This window comes from Schistosoma haematobium, chromosome 3, assembly GCF_000699445.3.
Source record: "Schistosoma haematobium chromosome 3, whole genome shotgun sequence".
Lineage (NCBI taxonomy): Eukaryota > Metazoa > Platyhelminthes > Trematoda > Strigeidida > Schistosomatidae > Schistosoma > Schistosoma haematobium.
This window is the reverse complement of record NC_067198.1, coordinates 25175313-25197752: the sequence shown is the minus strand read 5'-3', so window position 1 is coordinate 25197752 and position 22440 is coordinate 25175313. Positions and strand designations below refer to the sequence as shown.

The window sequence follows — 22440 nt, the reverse complement described above, 5'->3', positions numbered from 1 at the left end:
CCCTATCCTTCCGAGTTCTTACGGAGCCGTTTAGCCGAACAGCACATAGACGACTGTTGACGAGGATCCACTCTAGCAGTGCTTGTTCCGCCCTCATGCTTAGTGCTATCCCTACTCCTGCCAGTCCACGAGAGCTAACCATCGGGTTACCAGGTACACGGAGGGTGTATCTCGTTGGCTCTCCGTTTTGCCGAGATGAGGTCAAGTGTTTTCTGTACGAGATGGTTTGATTGTGAAGCTGTGATTATGTGTCTTAATAACCGAGTCATAGAACACAATACCAACATATTCAGCCGTCAGAGCTACCAACGTTTCGCTTCATTTGATTATTTAAATTTGCCAAAAGAGTTTGTCGTTCAACACGATTTCAAATCAAAATAATATGGACAAGTGAAACTACGCAGTTACCTTTTAAAATTTACGAAGAAAAATAAACCTGAGCATCACATCATAACCATTTTCGTTTTTCTAATCATTATCAGCATTAAATGTAATTTGTTGACAAATCACAATCGTATAATCTTTCTATTAATCACAATACTTTTAACTGTCCATGCATATCAAGCACTTAGTAGCGAATAATCTAGATATTGACTTAAAAGTTTCATATAAATAGGTCATCGTTACAAAAATCATTATATAAATTACAAATACGAACACTATACTGATAAAAAATTTTGTAACATTAGAATAAGAATAAATGTATAATCAGAAAGAGTTTCGTGGAGACTTTAGAGTTTTCATAGTTGAAATCATGAGTCAACTAGAGCGCAATTTCGTGTATTGGCTGAAGTTAGACACTAACATCGTTCGATGGGGGCCAGTGGTCTAATGGTTAGGCGCCCACACGCGAGACTGATAGGTCCTGAGTTCAAATCTCGCGGGGAGGGGCGGGATCGTGGATGAGCACTGCTGAGGAGTCCCATACTAGAACGAAACGGCCGTCCAGTGCTTCCAGGTTTTCCGTGTTTGTCTAGCTTCAATTGACTAAAGATTCCAACTATTGATATATATATATATATATATATATATAAATTTGTTTTAATCAACAACGAAGAAACAGCACAAATTATAAACTAAAATCAATGACATTACGATCGTACTTCACCAGAATGTGAATAGTATCTAAATAAATTATTCTTTCACATAATACCTCACTATTACAGTACTTTGGAAAAAAGTACACAAATTTAAGTAACAAAGCAATCGATCTATTTTTTTTCTGAGAATTTGAAATGAATGAAAATAATGAAAAAAAACTTCATTTAACGATTATTCATCATACAATCATGTTTCAGTATGTATGTGAATAAAGTAATGTAATCAATTTAATTTTATGCAAATAAAATGAACATATAATATAATACAAACGAAGTTTTCAATTTAAGTGTAGAATTATGTTGCTAAGCCATGAAAAAATGACTGATTTCTGTCTCATTTGTAAACAAGCGAAACGAAAGAGTACAATGTATTTTCAAATTGTATTTAGTAGTTTGTTTTTTGAATTTCAACTTTAAACTTGTCTGTTGTTTAACTTTTGATTATTTTGTAAGTCTTATGTTTGGATGTGTAGATAGCAACTTGTTAACCTTATCCTAGCACTCAGAAGTATTGTATTCTCAAAAATAGGTCATTGGAAATATAGAAACTTCATTTTGAAGATTAATTTAACTTTGAGAATACGTCAGGATTTGTGAGATTTTGTGTTTTGATAGTCTAAAAGTTTCTAGAAAACATGCTAAATTGATAGCAATTTCAGTAGCTGTCAACTAAGGATGAAAAAATGATCAGATATATTCTATATTTTACTTAAAAGCTTCCAGAGATTAATAATCAGAAGAAGTAGTCTCCAAACATTCTCTAGAAAATTTGCAGAGGAATTGTTGAATGACTCCAGCACGGTAAAATATGAAGTCTAATAACCTGAATCATGTTTACTTACGCCTTTTTCCGTAATAGATTCTCATCATGACTTGGTTATTATTGTAAGACTTGTATACATTCCACAAGATAATCTGCACATATTGACAAGTTGTGACAAGACAGTTCAACAATATCATAACACAGTGTAACAAGACGAATAACGATAATGTTGGATATTTGATAGAAACATTTGCAGACGTTGTATAACCGTTACCGCTGGAAAATGATATGATTTGAGTTACCAATGAAAACAACGCAAGACTTCGTTGATGCTTACCTACAAACTCACATAGGATTTTCTAGTGTCATGATCGACATGACAAGTTCATATTACTGAGATAACATGTAACTGCTTCACATATAAAGCATCATTTTCTTGAAGATCGGAGGTATACTTTGTAAGGTGTCAAAAAGCTTATTTCGGGACAAATGATTGCATTTAAATTTTTTGACGAATACTTTAGAATCATGAATTATCTTTCAATGTATGCTTTAACTCATTAACCATTTATTTTGTACAGAAATATAGTTGAAAGTAGGTGTCGAAATTGGTTCATTTTACAGACTGATTTCAGTTAAGGTGCTACTGAAGATCAGCAAACACTGGATAGCTTATTCGTCTTCATATGCGGGTGACGTAAAAACAGACCGTAAATGTGCACTACTGAGGAGTTCCATTACAGGACGAAATAGCCATCCGGTGTTTTTCGGTTTTCAGTAGTACCTCAGCGGAGATTATTCTATGTTGGAACATTTTGCCAGTTGAGTTACCTTGCATTGGTATTGTTTAACTTTTTTACATCAAGAGATAGTGAAAATTACATCAACGATAAACTAATTACTTATTTCGATAATTTAATAACAGAAAAACAAAACTAACCTGACGTGTAAAACGTGGTTCCGTTCGGATGATCTTCAAAGCAACTTTACATCCTTTCATATGATCATAAGCTGAGACAACTTGTCCAAAGCTACCTTTGCCGAGGAGTGATAAAATTTCATAACGATAGGCAATGTGATCATGTTGTATAATTCGGTAGAAATTATCAGAATCATTGAACATTGATTGATTGTCTTTTGGTGTACAGGAAAAGAAATGAAGATGAAGGAGGTAGTTGGTAAACAGAATGATTAAGGCTAGGTAAAAAGGTGTCACTACTACATTCATTGATGCAAAAACGGTACATTGAAACTATCCATTACTGGATATTTGACGTGAAGAAGCAAACAGTAAACACTAGGCTGTACTAACTGCGTTCTATTTTATGACTATTCGATGTCAAAAATGCTCGAAACCGTAAAAACGACAAGGGGTAGATTATCATCTTTCTCTTGTAAAACATTCTACCTAAAAGACACCAACTCAAATTTTGATGAATAAGATTTCTTCTTTAATCACTTGTTTCCAACAAATAACGATTCTCATATAATTTAATGGTTGAAATCATGAGTCAATTGAAGCTAGACAACCATGGAGAACATGGAAGCACTGAACGGCCGTTTCGTCCTATTGTGGTACTCCTCAGCAGTGAGCATCCACGATCCCGCCCCTCACGACATACGAATTCAGGACTTATCAGTTTCGCGCGCATGCGCTTAACCACTAGACCACTGAACAGGCATCCAAAAGTGTTAATGTCTAACTTCAACCAATCCACGATATATATAATTTATTTGTCGCCTTCTATTTCACTACCGACAACGATTGATGTTTTAGTTCATGTAATCTAACTGTGTATGTAGTATTGAAGAGTTAAGATCTAGGATAAAATAACCACTTTCTAAGCAAAGATGGATAGCGGCTAGCAGTGGAATCCAGTAGGCGCGGTTCGTTCTATTTGGGACTCGTCAGCTGGATGTACCTGCATTCCATAGTTGATGTACACTCTGGGACTCGAACCCAGTATCTTTCGCTTCAAACGTCATCGCATTATCCGCTTATCTACTGTTTCCTTATAGCCATCTGCTTGTGCAATCGGGTGAAGTTTAAATTCACTTGGTGTTGATTTACTTGTACTTTCTCATTGTCATTTAGGATTACAATTGATCAGTCTCGTATTGGCATATGTGCATCCTGTGCGAATTGTCTCTATATAGCCTTAAGTCACAAGCTTTTTAAGCAAAAATGGATAATGGTTAGCAGTGGAGCGAACAGTACTCAGTTCGAGTCCCAGAGTGAACATCAACTGTGGAATGCGGATGCATCCAGCTGACGAGTTCCAAATGGGATGAAACTTGCCGCCTGCTGCTAGCCACTACCCGTTTTTGATTAAAAAGCTTGTGACTCAGAGCTATATCGAGTCAATCCGCATAGGATGCATATATGCCAACATGAGACTGATCAATTGCAATCCTAAATAACAATGGGAAGATACAAGTAAAACAACACCAAGTGAACTAATTATTTTTCGCTAATTTTTTTTACATGTCATTCAAATAATATTCTTTCCTCTTAAAAACAATTCTTCATTGAGCTTATTTCCATGAAGTTAAATTTTACAGTTGATTTGAATTACAAAAGGACCTTGAATAAAGTTATTGACTTCAATAACTACAGAACTATATCTTATAAATTTAGTTTATTATTTAAGTAAAACGTCACAGATACCCTTGAAATGTATTCAAAAGAATGAGCCTAAATAATTCTCAGACAGAAATAAGTACATGAACTAATATTTTTGAATTTCTTTCAAATAGACTTTATCAGTACTCTTAATAATAAACATTTCTTTTATATTATTAAAAATCTTTGATCAATTTCAGTAATTTGGTTCATTTGTGTTAATAATGATATTGAATATACTGAAACTATATAAATTATTATTTTTTTTAAATAATTTAAATGATAAATGTTTTCAGTAGCTTAGAAAAAATATAAACAAAAGCAAGTTTATTATTTTATTGGAAAGTTATAAACATTAGTCACTAATATAACATAATTCTTATAAATCAAATGGGAAAAGATCATTAACATATGAACTTGATCTACCTGGATTATTATTATTATTGTTATTATTATGATATGGATTTACTTTATCATTTGAATATTGTAATATTTGATTATTAAATTTTTGCATAGAAAATTGTGGGCAATTTGATATTGAATGTTTATCAGCTGTACAACCTACATAGAAAATCTGTTGAGAAAAAAATGAAAAAAGAAAATAATTTAATTAATTATTATTTATTAATTATTAGTTGTTTAATTACTAAGTAATAATTATTGTTGAAATTCTGTAAATTGACTTTTGAGCAATGGTTTATATTAGAAAAGTGTGTAAATCTGTAGTTTATGAAGGATAAAGGAAAAAGAACAAGAGAGTGAATGATTATCATCTAGTCTAACAGTCTAATATTTGGTAGACTGAATGAAATTGTCGATTATAATAAAATAAAATACAATATTATCATTAAATTAATTGAATCAGTTAATAGATATTGTTTAAATTAATGATAAAGTCTTATCAATAACTATTTATATGTGGATCAGATTATCTAGATTTACAGTATTTTACAGCAGTGACCAGTGAATTTCAACCGATGTTGTTGTTAGATAGTAAGTCACTGATGACAATGGTGGATGTGTCGCTCAATTTATCGGATTAGTTGAAGCCGGTTGGGTTCCGGCTCAGTGATCTAGAGGTTAGGCACTCGTGCACGAGACTGATGGATCCTGTGTTCGAATCTCGCGAGAGGGGGCGGGATCGTGAATGATCACTGCTGAAAAGTCTCACAATAGGACGAAATGACCGTCCAGTGCTTCCACGTTTTCCATAGTGGTCTAGCTTCAATTGACTCATGATCTCAACTATTAGAATAATATGAAATGGTTCGATTATCGACTAAACCTAACTTATAATCATTCTGCTCATAGAAGCACAGTTTAACCACAACATACTCTGTTAGACATTACTTGAAATTAAAATCGATAAATTTCATCTTATCACTAAAAGATTGTAAACCAACGGAAAAATTTGAAAAATCAGAATGGATTTATTGTACAATGGAATATGCACTACTCACGAGTAGTCGAGAGCAAACTATCTAATTATTTTTTATGAAGTATCAATAAATTTAGAAAAGAATCTAAACATTAATAAGCAACCTTTTACTTTAAAAAAAATTTACGCATCATGAACAAATCAATTAAATATAGGTTTATAATAGTCTGAAGAGAATTTCACTATTCTGTTAGATTTGTCGACAGATAATCATTTAAACACTATTATAATCATAGATTGATATCATCTGTATAACGAAAAACACTTTCTGTCCATTCTGACTAAACACTCTTTAGTTATCATTTTCTACTCTACATAACACAAAATATATATTTATATTCTTCAAGATTATTAATAGGATTTTTTTATAGTTTGACGATTGATTTACAATTACAAACTACTATCACATAATGTACATTTATAGGAAGTTCTAAATTCAATTAATATATTCACCTATTGATTTCTGTTTCACAATAATTCTGTTAATGATATAAGCTGATAATCAAACAATTGTTTTCATTTTAAATAATACATAATCTTTACAATAAAAACTTGTCATATATATATTGAATAATAATTAACTTCAGGTAATTTCAGTTTGATGCTGTGAACTGTTTACAATACATTAAGTTTTGGTAAATCCATGATGTAATATGGTATAATATGTGTTAAATCCTTATTGAAACAGTGTAATTAATGTAAATGTTTTAAAATGAAATACAATATTATAATGAGAATAGGTCACAAAAGATATTAAATATAATTAAGATTAATACGTAGTTAAACGTGCAGAAAAGATGTTAGTTATGAGTAATTAAAATGAAGAAAATATAGTTTTATGTCCTATAGTTTAGGATACCTATCACAATTACACTAACTAAAGTTGTTTACAGTATATGAGATGTTGGAAAATAAATTGATGAATTCATTTTATCCAATAGACCTTGTAGCTTTTACTCTGTTTTAATTTATCAGGTTGTTTAAATACTGTATATAAGTAATTTATCTAGAATTATTGTTGAAAATATTATTGTTATTACGGTTGTTTATTTTTTATTTCTCTATTATTCTAGACATTATAAACAAAATTGTAGACATACAAAATAAAACTAAGGCTGTTTTCTTTTTTAAAAAAATATCAATGTTGGTTTCATCCTATTAATTTATGAACGTTGTCCAATGTAAAATATAAATAGTGAACATCATATGTTACCATGACATGTATCTTCGGTAATTGACACTATTAGCTGATGTCACGCGATGAAATGTTCCAAACAAAACTGTTATCAAGGTTTGTAATAAATAAAAGATATTCATTTTTTTTAAAATCATAAAAACAATGGTAGTGAGTAAGTGAATACAACATTGTTTTTTTCGAATAGAAACATGTATTTACTTTTCATTTTTAATTCATTGAGATTTTTGTTCAGTTTATTAGTATTGGGAAAGTGTTGTTAGCATTTAGCATAAGAGAGCTAGAGATTAATTATCATACTGTTCGACATTTATTCAGGTTTATGTTATTCTAGTCACAGGATAATATTATTTGGAGTGAAGAGATATTACAAATTTAAAAAAATACTAGTAAAGTGAATTATACAATTGTCATAGTGATAATTTAACTGAGCTTCAGTAGTTACAGAAATCTTTGATTTTTAACCTTATCCTTCCGTGTTAATGTACTTCATTTCATTGTTATAAGACATAATTATTTAATTAAATATAGGTCGTAGGCGAACTCCACCTGAAGCCCCTCTGGGGCTACTGCCGATCCCAAGCCCCGATAAAGGAGAAGGGCTTGGCATGGGGTTAGCGACTCCATCCTTTAGAAAACTAAATTGCTAAAAAACGCTAACCGGAAAAAAATAATTTAAGCCATTTAAACTCTGCCCTGAAAGCTAGGTCTTATTTAGAAGAGTTGTGACGCCTTATGATGAAAGCCGAGTTCCTTCGGAAGTCACAAGGCTGATGCCCCTTCTGACAATCAAAGCAACCATTAATTTACGTACATGGAATGCTCGTACAACGTGGGAGACCTGAAGAGTCATCCAAATTGCTGTAGAAATGAAAAGATACAACTTGGAGGTGGTCGGAGTCAGTGAAACACATTGTATGCAGATTGAACAACAAAGACTAGATTCAAGGGAGCTGCTGTTATACTCCAATCATCAAGAAGAAAATGTTCCACATACACAAGAAGTTGCAACGATGCTATCCGTAGGCCAACATACTACCAAATAGTTTCGAAAATTCATATCTTTTTATTGTATCAAAAAATCTTTTAAAAGTAGAACATATAATAAAAATTTCATAAAGTTACTATATCCCTAAAAGTAATAACTGAAATAAATGAATAACACTATTGTTTTATTATTCTATCATTTATTGTATATAACTAAATGACCATATATTGTTTTATAGATTGATTAATGTATTTGCATTCTTATATTTCACAAGATCAGTATATATTTTTCTATTTTAGATATAGACAAATGTCTAATGTATATTTGTAAAAAATCGACAACCGCTTATTTCGTTGTTGTTTTCCTTTCTAAGAGAAACACATGGCTTAATCACCTGTGTTCATCTGTTGTTGTGTTTTTTTTTTCATCAAATAGTTTTACTGATATAAATGATATTTGATTGTTTATCATGTGATATTATTTTGATAAAAAATCATTCTTCTACTTTAATACAATGAAAATAAGTAGTCATTTCAAAGAACATAGGCAACACATATATATTACGCAATCGTAAATATAACCAGTAAGAGGATAATTTCACATTGATTTTGCAGAACTAATCAGGACATAGGTAGTTAAATTAATCAATAACAGAATTAAAACAACGCGTTTACATAAATACAATATACTGTTTATAAATTCGAGTGAAGTTAGCTGTTTCAATCAAATAAACAAGACAACAACTTTAATTCGACTCGTGTATTACACTGTTTTAAAATTAAAATATATCTCTATTGGTAAATACTGTTGTTCAAGTACTGTGTAATGAAAAATTCATTGAGTAGCCATTTCGTATACAGTATTATTTCTTCTCTGATTGTGTTTTTAGGAAAAAAAGGCGATGAGGAATTCATAATGTATCATTCAATTTAGAAAACTTAACACTATCAGAAATAATCAAACGTTATTACCAATTTCCTCCATAGGGAACCGAAAACTATTCGGTCTGCTAATTTAAACATTACATATCTCTGTATTTCATTTTATTCATTAGCATAATGTTTTAAATATGAATACGAAAAAGTACTGGAATTTACGTAATCATCGTGAAGTAATCTCCCGTTTGTTCATGGTTTATTCCATTTTAACTAACAATTAATGTCAAGTCATATATTGTCTACAAGAAACGATGATTAGTTCATACAAACAGAATGGTATACGCTAAGAAAATACCATTTTATTATACATAATTAATAATTATGAGACATTCACTGAATAAAGAGAATGTAGTTAGAGTGACCATAATCTTTCCAAACACATTTACATTGTCCATATACTTGACAAATCCAAAACAATGTGTGTGTGAAAAAGTATTTATGTCGGTCTTTTCTAAACCCCTGTAACCACCAAAAAAGAAAAATCTATAGGTAAACTTCAAGAAATTCTTTTTAATCTATTAAGTGAAACACGAATTATAATGACCATTTGCCAAAAATAGCAATTATTACTGATCACATTAAGCAAGATCGCCACTGAAAACCTGGAAGCACTGAACGGTCGTTTCGTTCTAGTATTGGACTCCTCAGCAGTGCGCGTCCACGATCATGCACGCGGTATTCGAACCCGCAGACTTCCAACTCGCGCGCAAACACTTAAACTCTAGACCACTGGGCCGTTATAAAACGCTGTTAATGTCTAAACTCAATTGATATATGATCTTGTGCAACTACTCATCTATTGTCTAAGGTAGATACCTGTCTCTACCCAACACGGATTGGATTCCACTGGTCACAGCTTCTCACTCCAGGTTTTCAACGAAAGTTTAGCTTACATCAGCTCATGAATTCAACCATTAAAATTACTACAATCTCCACAAACCCTCATTCTGGAATAAAAATTCATGAAAAATAATAACTTTATTTAAAATTGATTTAATTGTGTTTTATGGATTTGGATTTTTGTTTCGTTAATAGTTCATCTTACAGAATGTTTTATTTTTTGACTAAGTTTCTTTTAAATTCACTTGGTATTGTTATGCTTGACTCTTCCCATTGAGGTTAAAGACTGCACTTGATCAGTCTGTTATTCGCATATATGCATACTGTGCGCATGCCTCGATATTGCCTTAATCATTATTCTTTAAAGATTGAAACATCTTAATAGGTAGATAATCAAAGATAATATTTTACCTCTTTATACAAATGAATATTTTATTAATAATCAGTATCTTTTATGGAATATTTACTCAACTCTTTTCCGTATACAAACATTTTTTATATTATTAGGTATATCAATGAGTAGAAAAATTAGATTTTCTGACGTTTCCTGACTTTGTGTAAGTCACTTCTTCAGAGAATAATAAGTGGCTTACACGAAGTCACGAAACGGAAAGTTTGATTTTTCTACTCTTTGAGATTTTTCAAATATATTAATTTATTTATAAAAATCTACTCAATGCTCAATTTCTTCAAAATTATCAAGCCAGACCTTGATAATGATACCTACAAACTTATTATTAGGTATAGTTATGCAATAAATGAACATAAAAACATATTTTAGTTGGTATTTCTTAATTTTAAAAAATACACAAAATGCTTACATCAAACACCAATAAATAAACGCTAATAGATTAAGAAATAAACATGTTTTCTACCTTTTCACTGACATTGATTAGTCTAAAGGAAATATCAAATATAGCCAACATACAAGGTCATTATTATTTCGAACAGAATATCATCAATGATTCAATTGATTGTGTTTATGAAAAACAGATCTTTGTAAAATATTTAACATAAATTCTAATACAATCGTCTAAAATAATCATTAAATTATTCAAAATAACCAACAAATTCAACTTAATACACATAAAGATTTCTATGGTGATTACAATTTATTATTGAAAAGTAACTGTCGTTTATATTTTTTTCTTATGAAGACCAATATAAAATAGATTTATAATGTAAAATTAATTAATTTTGTTGCTATGTAGTATTTCTAAGGTTTAAGACATTGGTAAATAAAACTAACTACTTTGTCAATTTTATAATTTTAATCAAAAACGAAAATAATTGGAGGTAGTTTTTAGTACGAATTAAAAAAATTTTACTTAAAAGCATCAAACAGTCATAGAATCAAAGTGTAGGTATTTGAAAAAAAGTTGATTTTTCGAAAATAGAAGTGACTTCAATCTTACTTTATCTGCTTCTATCAACTTAAACAGTTGAGTATAATTCACAGAAGTTATGAAATAAAACAGTGGTCCCTAATGTATATTTCATCTATATGTACTTATTTAATGGTTTGAATTAGGTTTTTATTTAATTGACAACACAGAATTATAAAACGCTATTGAAAAATACTTTACAGTGTACATTTTTAATCGTTTTATTTCGCATTTTCTTTCTTTTTCTCTCACTCTCTCTGACAGTCTCTAACCATTGTGGATTCATTTTAAACATTGAACTAATCAAAGAATCAGTTTCATATCTGCTAATGAAAATTTATATCTATAAATTTCAATGAACTCATATGACTTATTTTAATATTGGAACTTGAAATTATTTATTTTAAAATATAAATTTTAGTTTTTAAAATTTAGTCTCACTGTCACTGTGATAATTTATTCTACAACGTTATTAGTGACGAATAGTGTTAAACATTTGCCCAATTAATTACCATGGCTCCTTAAAATTCAATTTTGGTAGAATGGTATATACATTTTCTTATTTGTTAAAAAAAGAACTATTTAGAAATTGTCTATACTTATTTCATGTAAACATACTCAGATAATCTTCTTTTCACTTTCCTCTCACTCTGTACGTTTGTTTCTTTTTCTCTATGTATCTTCAATTCTACATTTTCCAAATTATATTGCATTGATGATAAATCATTTTACTACAAAAAAATTAAAAAAGATCAACCTTTCTAAAAAACTATACTAAAAAATTATATACAACGAGATGCGAATGATTCTAGTAGCTAACCGATTTGTTTATTTGAAATATTCTATTTGATTTTTGAGACCAATTGATTGATTATTTATAGTTTTTAATTCGAATTGAATAAAATGGCAACACAGGGAATATTAAATCTGAACATTTTAACTGGTTGACACAGACTGGAATAAAGTAACTATTCATCTTAAAATTTAGTAACTCTTTGACTAGTGGTGAAGATTTTCCCTAACGTTAGCCAATCCCAAATTTCATCCGACACCTTAAATAATTATTATATAAGCTATGAATAACTTTCTTCTTGATCTATAGCTAACTATTTCAGTGTATGACTAGTACAGTCAAGTTAACAGGATGAAATTTAAACCTTATCTTCAACTGACTGAAGATAATTAAGGTTTGTACAGTAATGCAGATGTTAATTATGAATTAATACTTTATTCTACAAAGTTCTATGATATTTATTATTGGTTGTTTGATGATATTTCTTGATCAGTACTGTAAGTAAAACACTGAATAAATAAAACAATCGTGTCAAAATATTGTCAACCAATCATTCTGGTAATCATAATACTTTCATTATTGATTTTCTTTTTTAATTCTTACAATCAATAACTTACATGATGATGTAATCAATGAGTCGAAAAATAGATATTGTTTCATTACAAAAAAATATGAACAATTGATACGATACATTCTATACGATTCAGTTTTATGTGTTACCATAATTTTTTTTCGAGGTAAATATCATTTTATCTCTACTTAATGAACTACTTTATTCTTCTCCTTATTATTATTATTATCATCTAATTGCCATTTTGCTCGTTACTATTTGTTTGAATCAATTTTATGACTATATCAACTTATATATCATGTATATTATTATCATTCAAAATGTCACTTTTGTGAATTGTTTGGTTAAATTCTTTAAGCTATATATTTCTTGTGTTTAAACATTACTCAGGATTTATCTTAAAAAGAGTAAGCTTGGACAATTAAAAGAGTTATTCTTAGCTTAGCTGGAGATTATTTGATAAACTACAATGGATAGATTTGTTCTGATTATCTATAATCATTACAGCAGGTTAATGAAATCATTATTAAAACTAAATATTACTTGAAAGGAAATCTGTGAAAGAGAATGATAATGTAATTGATCAAATTGAAGAGTTTAACATTGAAAGTAAATTTTCATAGTGTTAACAACATCATTCAGTTATTATTTTCTTAACCAGGTAACAGATATTTCTTATTTTAAAGTTTTTCGATAAAAGTACTGAAAAATGTATTAATTTTCATCATCCCTTGGATTAATCAACTTCATAAATTACTATCTGTTTTTTTCATCAAAATTCTCTGGAATTTTCTTGATCTAAGATCTTGCCTTAAAGGTTTATATTATATCACTTCCTTTCAACTTCTACGGAGTTAAAATATCTCCATAGTGATGAAAGTACAAAATCTCACTAAAAAACCAAGATCGAAAGTGTTCAGTAAATTATTGCACTACTAAGCTTACTACTTTGATATTTAGTTGAAAACATTATTAATTTACCGCTTTATTCTTTTTTACCATTTATTCATGTAAGAAAACCATTGCGTTTTAGAAAATTATCTAATCAATCCTATTATTATTCATGTCGTATGGATATCCGAAAACCAAATGTATTCATGGTCTGTGTAATAAATATACAAGCTGATTCATTAAGGTTGAACAGATGGTACATTGATAAAATTGAAAAACACAGCTCTGAAAATTTTTGACTCGGTACCAGAAGTTGGAAGTATAGAATATTGCACTGATTAAAAACACTGTGCGCTATCAATTCCAGAAAATAATAGTCTTGCTAGTTCAACACTAATCTTCACATGAAATAAGTAGCGATCATGGGAGGATGTGTCTTAGATTATGTGTAGGCCATAAAACGTGAGACAACTAAACAGCTAAAGAGTTTGGCAAATGTATCACCAAAAATGAAGAATATTTCAACAGAGATACAATCAGATTACCCTAAAATTTTCGAAAAACTTCAAATTTTTGTGTACTAAGTAACGAACAGATGTACTTCAATGTTTAATTTACAACTGTAGTAAATTTTCTTCTCCTATCTCATTCTTTACAAAACATTTCTATTTAACAAAATAAACATGATCCTATATTATTTCAATGAACCACCTATTCTTTTGTGTATAATTGGATGGTGAAAATTGTTGACATGTTTTAAAATAAGCTTGTCCAAATGACGGTTCAAATAAATATTATTTTCGTTTCCTTTATTTCAATTTCAATCAATTATTTATGAATGTCCAAAACTTAATAATTTGAAGAAATTTAGAATCTTTTCCAAAAGAATGAACAAATCAAAATATACATACATATGCACATAGAAAGAATCATACAAATATATTTCCTTTCTTTTTTTCGTATAACCAATTCGTTAAAGCTCATATGACAAAGTGTATTTGATGTACAAAAATAAAAGTATTCAAACTTTGGTATTTTCGAATAAAAAATTATTACCAATATATAATTAGTGACCATCGACCAGTTGATAGCAGATAACATACATTATTTCCTTTAAAGGATCACACAATAAACTCTAATATGTGCATGTATTCATCTTTATGTTGATGTGAATATTTATGTATAAGCGAGTATGTTATTTTAAACATGCAATTGTTAACCTTGAAATAATTTCTTTATAGAATTAGTTCACTAAAACAAAACATTTTGAATAAGTGTTTTTGTTATTATTATCACTGCGGGTACAGTTATTTTTCGTAAATCTTATGTTATCCTAGAGTAACTGACTTATATAGTAGTTATGTTACTATTTTTAATGCAACAGAAATTAAAAAATTCAGTGTCTTTTTAAACAATTATGTATAATAATCAAAAGAGTATTACATTTTACAACTCCTATAATATAACAAATTACAACCACCATGAATTTCTTAGAACGGTAATGTTTACCAGACTAGACAGTTTATTGCATATCAATAACTTATTGTTTTCATAGTTTATTTTGTTATCTAAGATACAAAAGGTTAAATTCAGTTAGATATACAATAGGCAATAAACCTTAGTTGTGTGGTACATATTCACCTTCAACAATTTTTGATTTAATAGCAGGAAATTAGTAAGAATGTTATTAGATGAGTGTCGTAGAGATTAGTTTAATTAGTAAGTGGTGCTCGTGAAAAACTGACCCCAAGTGAGGTTCATTGAAAACCAGAGTGCACTAAACAGTTATTCCGTTTTGGTATAAGGTTCTTAAACAGTGAGTACTTACGACTTTTCATAGACTTTTAGTTTTCGCGACGAGCGCTAGACTAATATTTCGCCAACTAATGGTTAAAGCATTGTACTACAATCATCCAATGTTATTAACAACTACAGTTCCAATTTCTACGTGTCTGAACTATATATATATATATATATATATATATATATATAATATATATATAATATACTAAATAACAGATAGTCTAATCAATTTCCAGTAAATTAAACTGCTAATTATTAGCTGTATCGAAAAATGCCAAAATTTTTCATGGTGGGATTGTCCGAATTTTTGAGTGGAAGAGGCTTTCTGTCAAGTTAATTCGGAAAATGAGGTTATAATATTTCACTTTACAAAAGTTAAGTCAAAACTTTGCCACTCAAAATACTCGTTAGTCGTGTCAAAACACTTATCTCGATCATTACTCAAAATATCCCTGTAAATTGTTCTAATACTGTCTAACCGTCCCTGAACCACAAATATTTTACTGAAATCCCGTTCGAAAAAAATTGTCTAAACAGAAATTCGGAAGTTTTTTACGGCAGAGGCCACAATACATATTTAGTGTTTTCGTCAACGTACTTGGTTGACTGTCGTTTTAGTCTGTCCTTATCCTTAGAGTTTTCGAGGTCTTCATTGGAACGCTTAATCAATCTAAAAAGTTTATTTTCTTCACCACGTTTTCTTCATAGACGGTCTTGAATGTTTTGTGCACTAAATGAGAATTTTTTCAAGTCCCAAGTAAATTTGATGCACTATTCATGCATTAATTGAACATGCATTTTGTCATTTTCTTCTAAACTCTCTTTTCAGTGTATTTTCACAGTCTAACGTTATAGATGAAATAGTCATATCAAAAGCCTATCCACTTATTTTCATTATCACTACATTTCTCAACAGGCTGTTTCTCACTTTTGCCATATATTGTATTTATCCTAAACAAACAATTACCCTTACATCTTTTGTCAAATAGTATTTGTCATGGGCTAATGTGAAAAGATATTAGTACATTGAAAAATATTCAGTTCTTATAATATCAAAATTGTATATAAGGGAAATAGGCTTTTCTTGCTTTACATCATAGAACAAATATTTCATTTACATCGTGCCTAATTACATTGTTATAAGTAGTGTGTATTCCAGTCCTCATGTACTATATATATATATATATATATATATATATATATATATATATATATTATTATAATTTATTATACTATTAGCGGAAAAACAGTACTTTTAATATATAGAAACCGGAAAATGTAATGATCATATATCCACAATTTTCATTTATTTTACAATGATTTACATATTTATAGGAGATTTTCTGAATGTCATATGGCTAATTCAAGAAAGAATAGGAAGTTATGATGAATATTAGTCTTAACTAGTTAATTCTGTTACACATTCCACTTTTCTTTCTTTTGCCCTAATCGCGTAATTTATTTGTTACATTTTTACTGTTAAACAAATGTACCGAACTATTCACTTCATTTTCTATTTTTACTGTAAGAAAATAAATATTATTTAATTGTTTGATTTAATGCATCATGTAGTTCAGTAATATGTATAAGTAATTTAATAGAAAGTTCAAAAAAATTTAGTGAATTAGTTTCAGTAATCATATTAAAGACTATTTGTAAGTTCTTATAATTTGTTTTAATTACTTATAAATGAATTTAATTAATTGAACAATTAGTATGATTTTATTTGTATTTCCTTATGGAAAATATTGTTCTATAGGTTAGATATAATTTTAGAAATATTCTTAAAGCAATCAGTGTATTGGAATGGTAAGTAATTTTGCTTTATACAATCAGTGATAATAGACAATTGTAAAATTGTATCAAATCTCAAGCTAACATAGATTTACACTGTAATAACTGGTATTTCAAGTTTCATTCACAACATGACTATTTCACTGATCTGATATATGTATATATATATATAGTGATCTACTGAAGAACCTGTTGAATATGAAAAAAAGCTTTCTTTGATATGTTGAAAAAAGATCAATTAACTGTTGATTATCGATTTCAATTATTTAATAACCAGATATAGATGGAAGTAGGTTGGCAGAATGATGTTACTTTTTCGTAAGCAAATGGTAAATATTAAAAAAATGCTTATTTACATTCAGCCTGTATACAATCATTCAATATAATAAATAATTTTATGTATATAATCTATATAACTAAATGGTTTCTGTCCTATTTAGTACATATGGCATTATCTACATTGAAATACATACACTTGTACTTGCATACCTACACACGTTTTACTTCAAAATATTCGTTGGGGTTTGTTTGCTTCCTTTTTTTGAGATAAAATGTTATTTATTGTCATTCAAAGCTATAAATACTAAATACTAAAAAATTAGTAACATTTTCTCATTTCATAATCTATTAAACACGTATAACCGCACATTAAAACTACGAAAAACAATGAATGGATGTGTGCTTTTTAGTTTACTACATAATTTACCTTTTTTTCGATGAAAAAAAAACATGTGAATCGATCGATGTTCTGAATTCAAGACACCATTTCGGAATATATTTGTATTTTAGTTGTGAAGTAATTTGTTTACCTCCATTAAAATCTTTTATATGTTGGTATGTGTATACTTATATAACTTTAGTGAGGAATAATGTATAACTTAATAAGTGAGTTTCATCATTAAACTAATGCCGGTTGATAAAAATCGCATAAATGTTTTTTTAAAAATAATTTTCATCTAAGACTCATTATCACTATGTACTATCGATTTAAAGTGGATTTCAACAATGAAACAATTTGTCTTGTATTTTTTTCTCACAGATAAAATATCTATCAGTCAAATAAAAAAAAAATATTTTGCTTATCCTAGTCTAATGAGCAAATATTATGAAGAAAACGCTAATGATCATATTTGGTTATATGAATGTTCTATATTACAAATGACAACATGTTATCTGAACAGACTGGTTTTCAAATGATAACATTGATCAGATGGTGCTTCTCATTAGTTCATAGTTTTTTCTCAATTGATTAATTCATTTGTCAAATTAACATTAAAAGCAATAAATTTTGAGAAAATATGGATTTTATGATTAGATTTAGATTAAAAGCATTTGATCTGATAATCAGTAGATTGATAGATCACTCATTCATTCATATAATATAAATGAAGTCGATTTCAAAATAAAACCTATTCACATGAGCTATAGAATACTTTTATTATTTCAAATTCTTACCAGCATTTCCATTAAGGGGGGTGGGTGGTAGAGGAATCAAAGAAACTAAGTAACTGTAAACGTTTTATTGATTCTATTAAAACAAAGTTTCAATTAGAGAATAGTCTATAATCTAACCAGAACTATAATGACATATTATTGTGCATAATTCATATGACTCAATAACAAATATGTATAGATTGTATTAATAAGTTTTTTTGAGTGTTTATAATGGAAAAATCTATCAAATGTTACACGATATATGTACATTTTATTTTTATTATGTTTTGTTACAGACTATAATATAAAATAATATTGATAATATTTAACTGGTAACAAAAAAATATGTACTTCTATTTATTTTCAAGTATTTTTCATTACTTCTCTCTCTCTCTCTTTGTGTGTGTGTGTATGTGCACATTCGTATGAACATGTATCATTGAGACTATGAGTAGACATTGTAATTTTATAAAATGTTAAATAGAATGATCTAAATGAACACTTGAATAATTTTGTTTATCAGACTATTTGATTATTGATTCTAAAATTTCGTCAAATATTTAAAGTTGGAAAAAAAGTTATTAACTTAGTTTAAGGAATAATAATTTTTCTAAAACTTTTGTGGTAATCAATAGATATCAAAAAGTTAGCAACAAGTTTAGGTACTTGACTATGGAGCATACTTGTTTTTACTTAGTAATTAGTGATACGTCTTAGTTGTTTAGACTGAAGAAAATAGTAAGAAGTTTGAACCATCTGTCAAACAATCTTCTATGTTCATTAAATACCTTAAGGCAATCAATGTGAAGTTTGTCTTATCTCTAGTATTGATCAAATTCTATTGATCAATTTGCAGTTTGGTTACTTCTCAAAATGACTAGGCAATACATATACTATCGGGATGTCGATAGAATTCGAATAACTTTAATGATGAGACAAACATTACATTAGTTAATGGTGAGTGGTCGGCTATTTGAAAATATCTCAACCCTGAAGAAGGTAATTTGCCGCTCGAGTACTTCAGTGTTGACCTCTCAGCCAGTGACATTATTATGCACAATTATAGTTTTATTATATAACCAATAATCAAATAAAGTTCAGAAATGACGATCATTCTAGTAAAATTTATTGGCTGAATGATAACAACACGTTTAGTAAAACTTTTATCAATTAAGTAGCAAAAAGGCATTTAATTTGTATGTAAATGTCCGTGTACATAAATACGTTCTAAAATAGTGTTCAGAAATAAAGAGCATGGAACAAGAAACTCGTTCATATTACTTTAATTATTCATGACTTTTCGAATAACATCAATTACTATCCTCTTTAAAGTTACATTCACAAGGTCTGTCAACTATATTTGTTCTGTCAATTTCCTTTTAGAGATTTACCATTTTTAGATAGTGAAAAGAATATTATAATACAAAAACAGTAAACAGAATGTATCACTTTTATTACATACAGAAGCCAAGATAGAGATTTAGTTAAGCTTAAAAGGTAGTCTAATCTTTTATCCTACTAATCTTTATAACAGACATATATTGGATGTGGGTAGTTTTATAAACACAGCTGAAATCCTTTTCATGAATGCAACTATTAAAAAAACTGTTAAGAATAATCACGCCAATTGATTTATTTTACAATAATCTCTCTTAAATCTCCCAAGATAAATTATATAATACATTATGAATCTTGATAATATACAAACGAATAACTGAGACTACAAATGAACAATTCTGATCATTTTATCTTTCAAACGGATTCAATATGAGAAAAGCATAAAAAGACAACTTGACATCAGACATAACGCTGTTTCTCAGCCTAAGCTACTATATTTTACAAGATGAGAATAACACAATGAAAAGCTAACTAACCAAACTAACTGGAGTGTCAGCTTTGTTAAAGAAAAGCAACACTAAACTTTAATAGATGAAACTGACAAATAAGAAATATACAATAAAAACAAAGCAAAACAAAAACACACTAGTTTATGTAATTTCTAAAAATAAAAATACACATCCATTCATCCTAAGTTACTTGAAATTTAAAGTTAGACATTAACATTGTTGGATGGAGGCTTAGTGATCTAATGATTGAGCGCTCGCGCGCGAAACCGATAGGTCCTGAGTTCGAATCTCACAGTGGGGGCGGGATCGTGGATGCTCACTGCTGAGGAGTCCCACAATAGGACGAAACGACCGTCCAGTGCTTGCAGGTTTTCCAGGTTTGTCTAGTTTCAATTGACTCATGATTTCAGCCATTGGAATTTCGAAAAATCTCCACCAACTCCTTTCTGATAATTCATCAGTCATTGTTTTATGTTTGTTTTCTTTCAACTAATCGAAATCTTCATAATCAATAAACTGACATACAAAACGTAATAATAACATGGATAGATTTTGAAACTATGTAAAAATTTTGATGAACGAATCAATTATATTTTAGATGACAACATTTTTTTCTGACTTTGCTCACATTTCATTTTTTATGTCGAGGGTTCGGATGATTGATTGATTGGCAGATTATATAAATGACTACAAAAAAACCTTTAAAAAAACACATTAATAATAAATAAAGTTAAAACAATAAAGTATTGAGTTTTTGGGAGTGATTTTTGAAATTACCTAATTAAACTGAAGACAAATATTTTTCTATGAACAATTGAAATGATTGACAGAATTCGATGTTATTGTATGTATATAAATCCATTATTTATTAATCTGTTAATGTTGAGATGATATGTTTCTTGATTATATTACTTTTAATACGGATTGGATCATTTTAATGCTATTTCATATCATTAATGACATATAAATGTATCTGTTGTTTATAGCCTTTTGGTTGTTAGGATGACTTAAAAATTTCATTTATGTCAATTTGCTGAGGTGAATATGAAACAGGTTATACGATTATCCACGAGTTTATTCAATCTTTAGACAATGATTAAAATGTCTAATAGACAAACAAATTTACAAGTTTTAGTTTTGTATTGAATATAAAATAAACCTATTAGTAATCACTCATGTACACGTTAGTGACTAACCCCAATAGGAAATTCTTTTAGTTCGAGTAAGAAGTTATGATAAGTGGTGTTCAACTATGTCGAGTGTGAGACAGCCACCGACTACATTGAGAAACGGTTGTATGATACTACGGATTGATTAAAGTTAAGCCCGTAAACTATTGGTTGCCGGCTCGGTGATCAAAAAATTCAGCATTCCAGGGTGTGATTGAAAGTCCTTGGTTCGATCCCTGGTGACGGATTTTAGGATTCCAACTTCTGAGGAGTCACATACTAAACCGAAAAAAACTATTCAGTGTTTCCTAGTTTTTAGTGGTTATTTAGCTAGCATAATACAGTGACGTTCATTATGAAGTAGAGAAAAACTTATTAGGAATCTATAAAACTTTCCATAAAGTGAATAGTATCCTGTTCTTACGTATAAATGTAATTAATCTTACTGGTTATTTAAGGCCAACCATATACTGAAAAATAACATGCTTTTGTAGTTGTGCTATGGGATGATTTCATTTTTAAAAAATGAATGATTTTTTAGTGGCCCGATGGGATCTGACTCCTATTTAGTGCGTACGAATGATTGTATGAATGTTTGCTATCGCTGATTCTCGTATATCATCGTCGACTTGAATCGCGTTATCCAATAACGGAATTAAATAAGTCGAATAACGAGAATTGACTTGAGAATACATATATTTCGTACATGAAGCGAATGAAGCACAGCAGAGCAAAAATGACACGTATGGAAGATGGCTGGGAAGCCAACTCCATTTTTGTCAAGCGTTACTCAATATTTATAGTCAGACAAAATAAAGCTACAGACATGTGATTAATGGAATAAGAAGGGCACACACATATACACTCA

General features: G+C 29.2%; 1 protein-coding gene across 1 annotated transcript in view; it reads right to left on the bottom strand.

Annotated features, from left to right (window-relative positions):
• The window catches only part of DYRK3_1 (Dual specificity tyrosine-phosphorylation-regulated kinase 3), a 68995-nt gene that overhangs the window by 12077 nt on the left and 34478 nt on the right, over positions 1-22440 (bottom strand). Inside the window, exons 2-3 of the mRNA XM_051208000.1 lie at positions 4913-5060; positions 2804-2997 (exon numbers count right to left, since the gene is read on the bottom strand). Coding sequence (XP_051069368.1) covers positions 2804-2997; positions 4913-5060 — 342 coding nt within the window. The remainder of the gene's footprint in view (positions 1-2803; positions 2998-4912; positions 5061-22440) is intronic.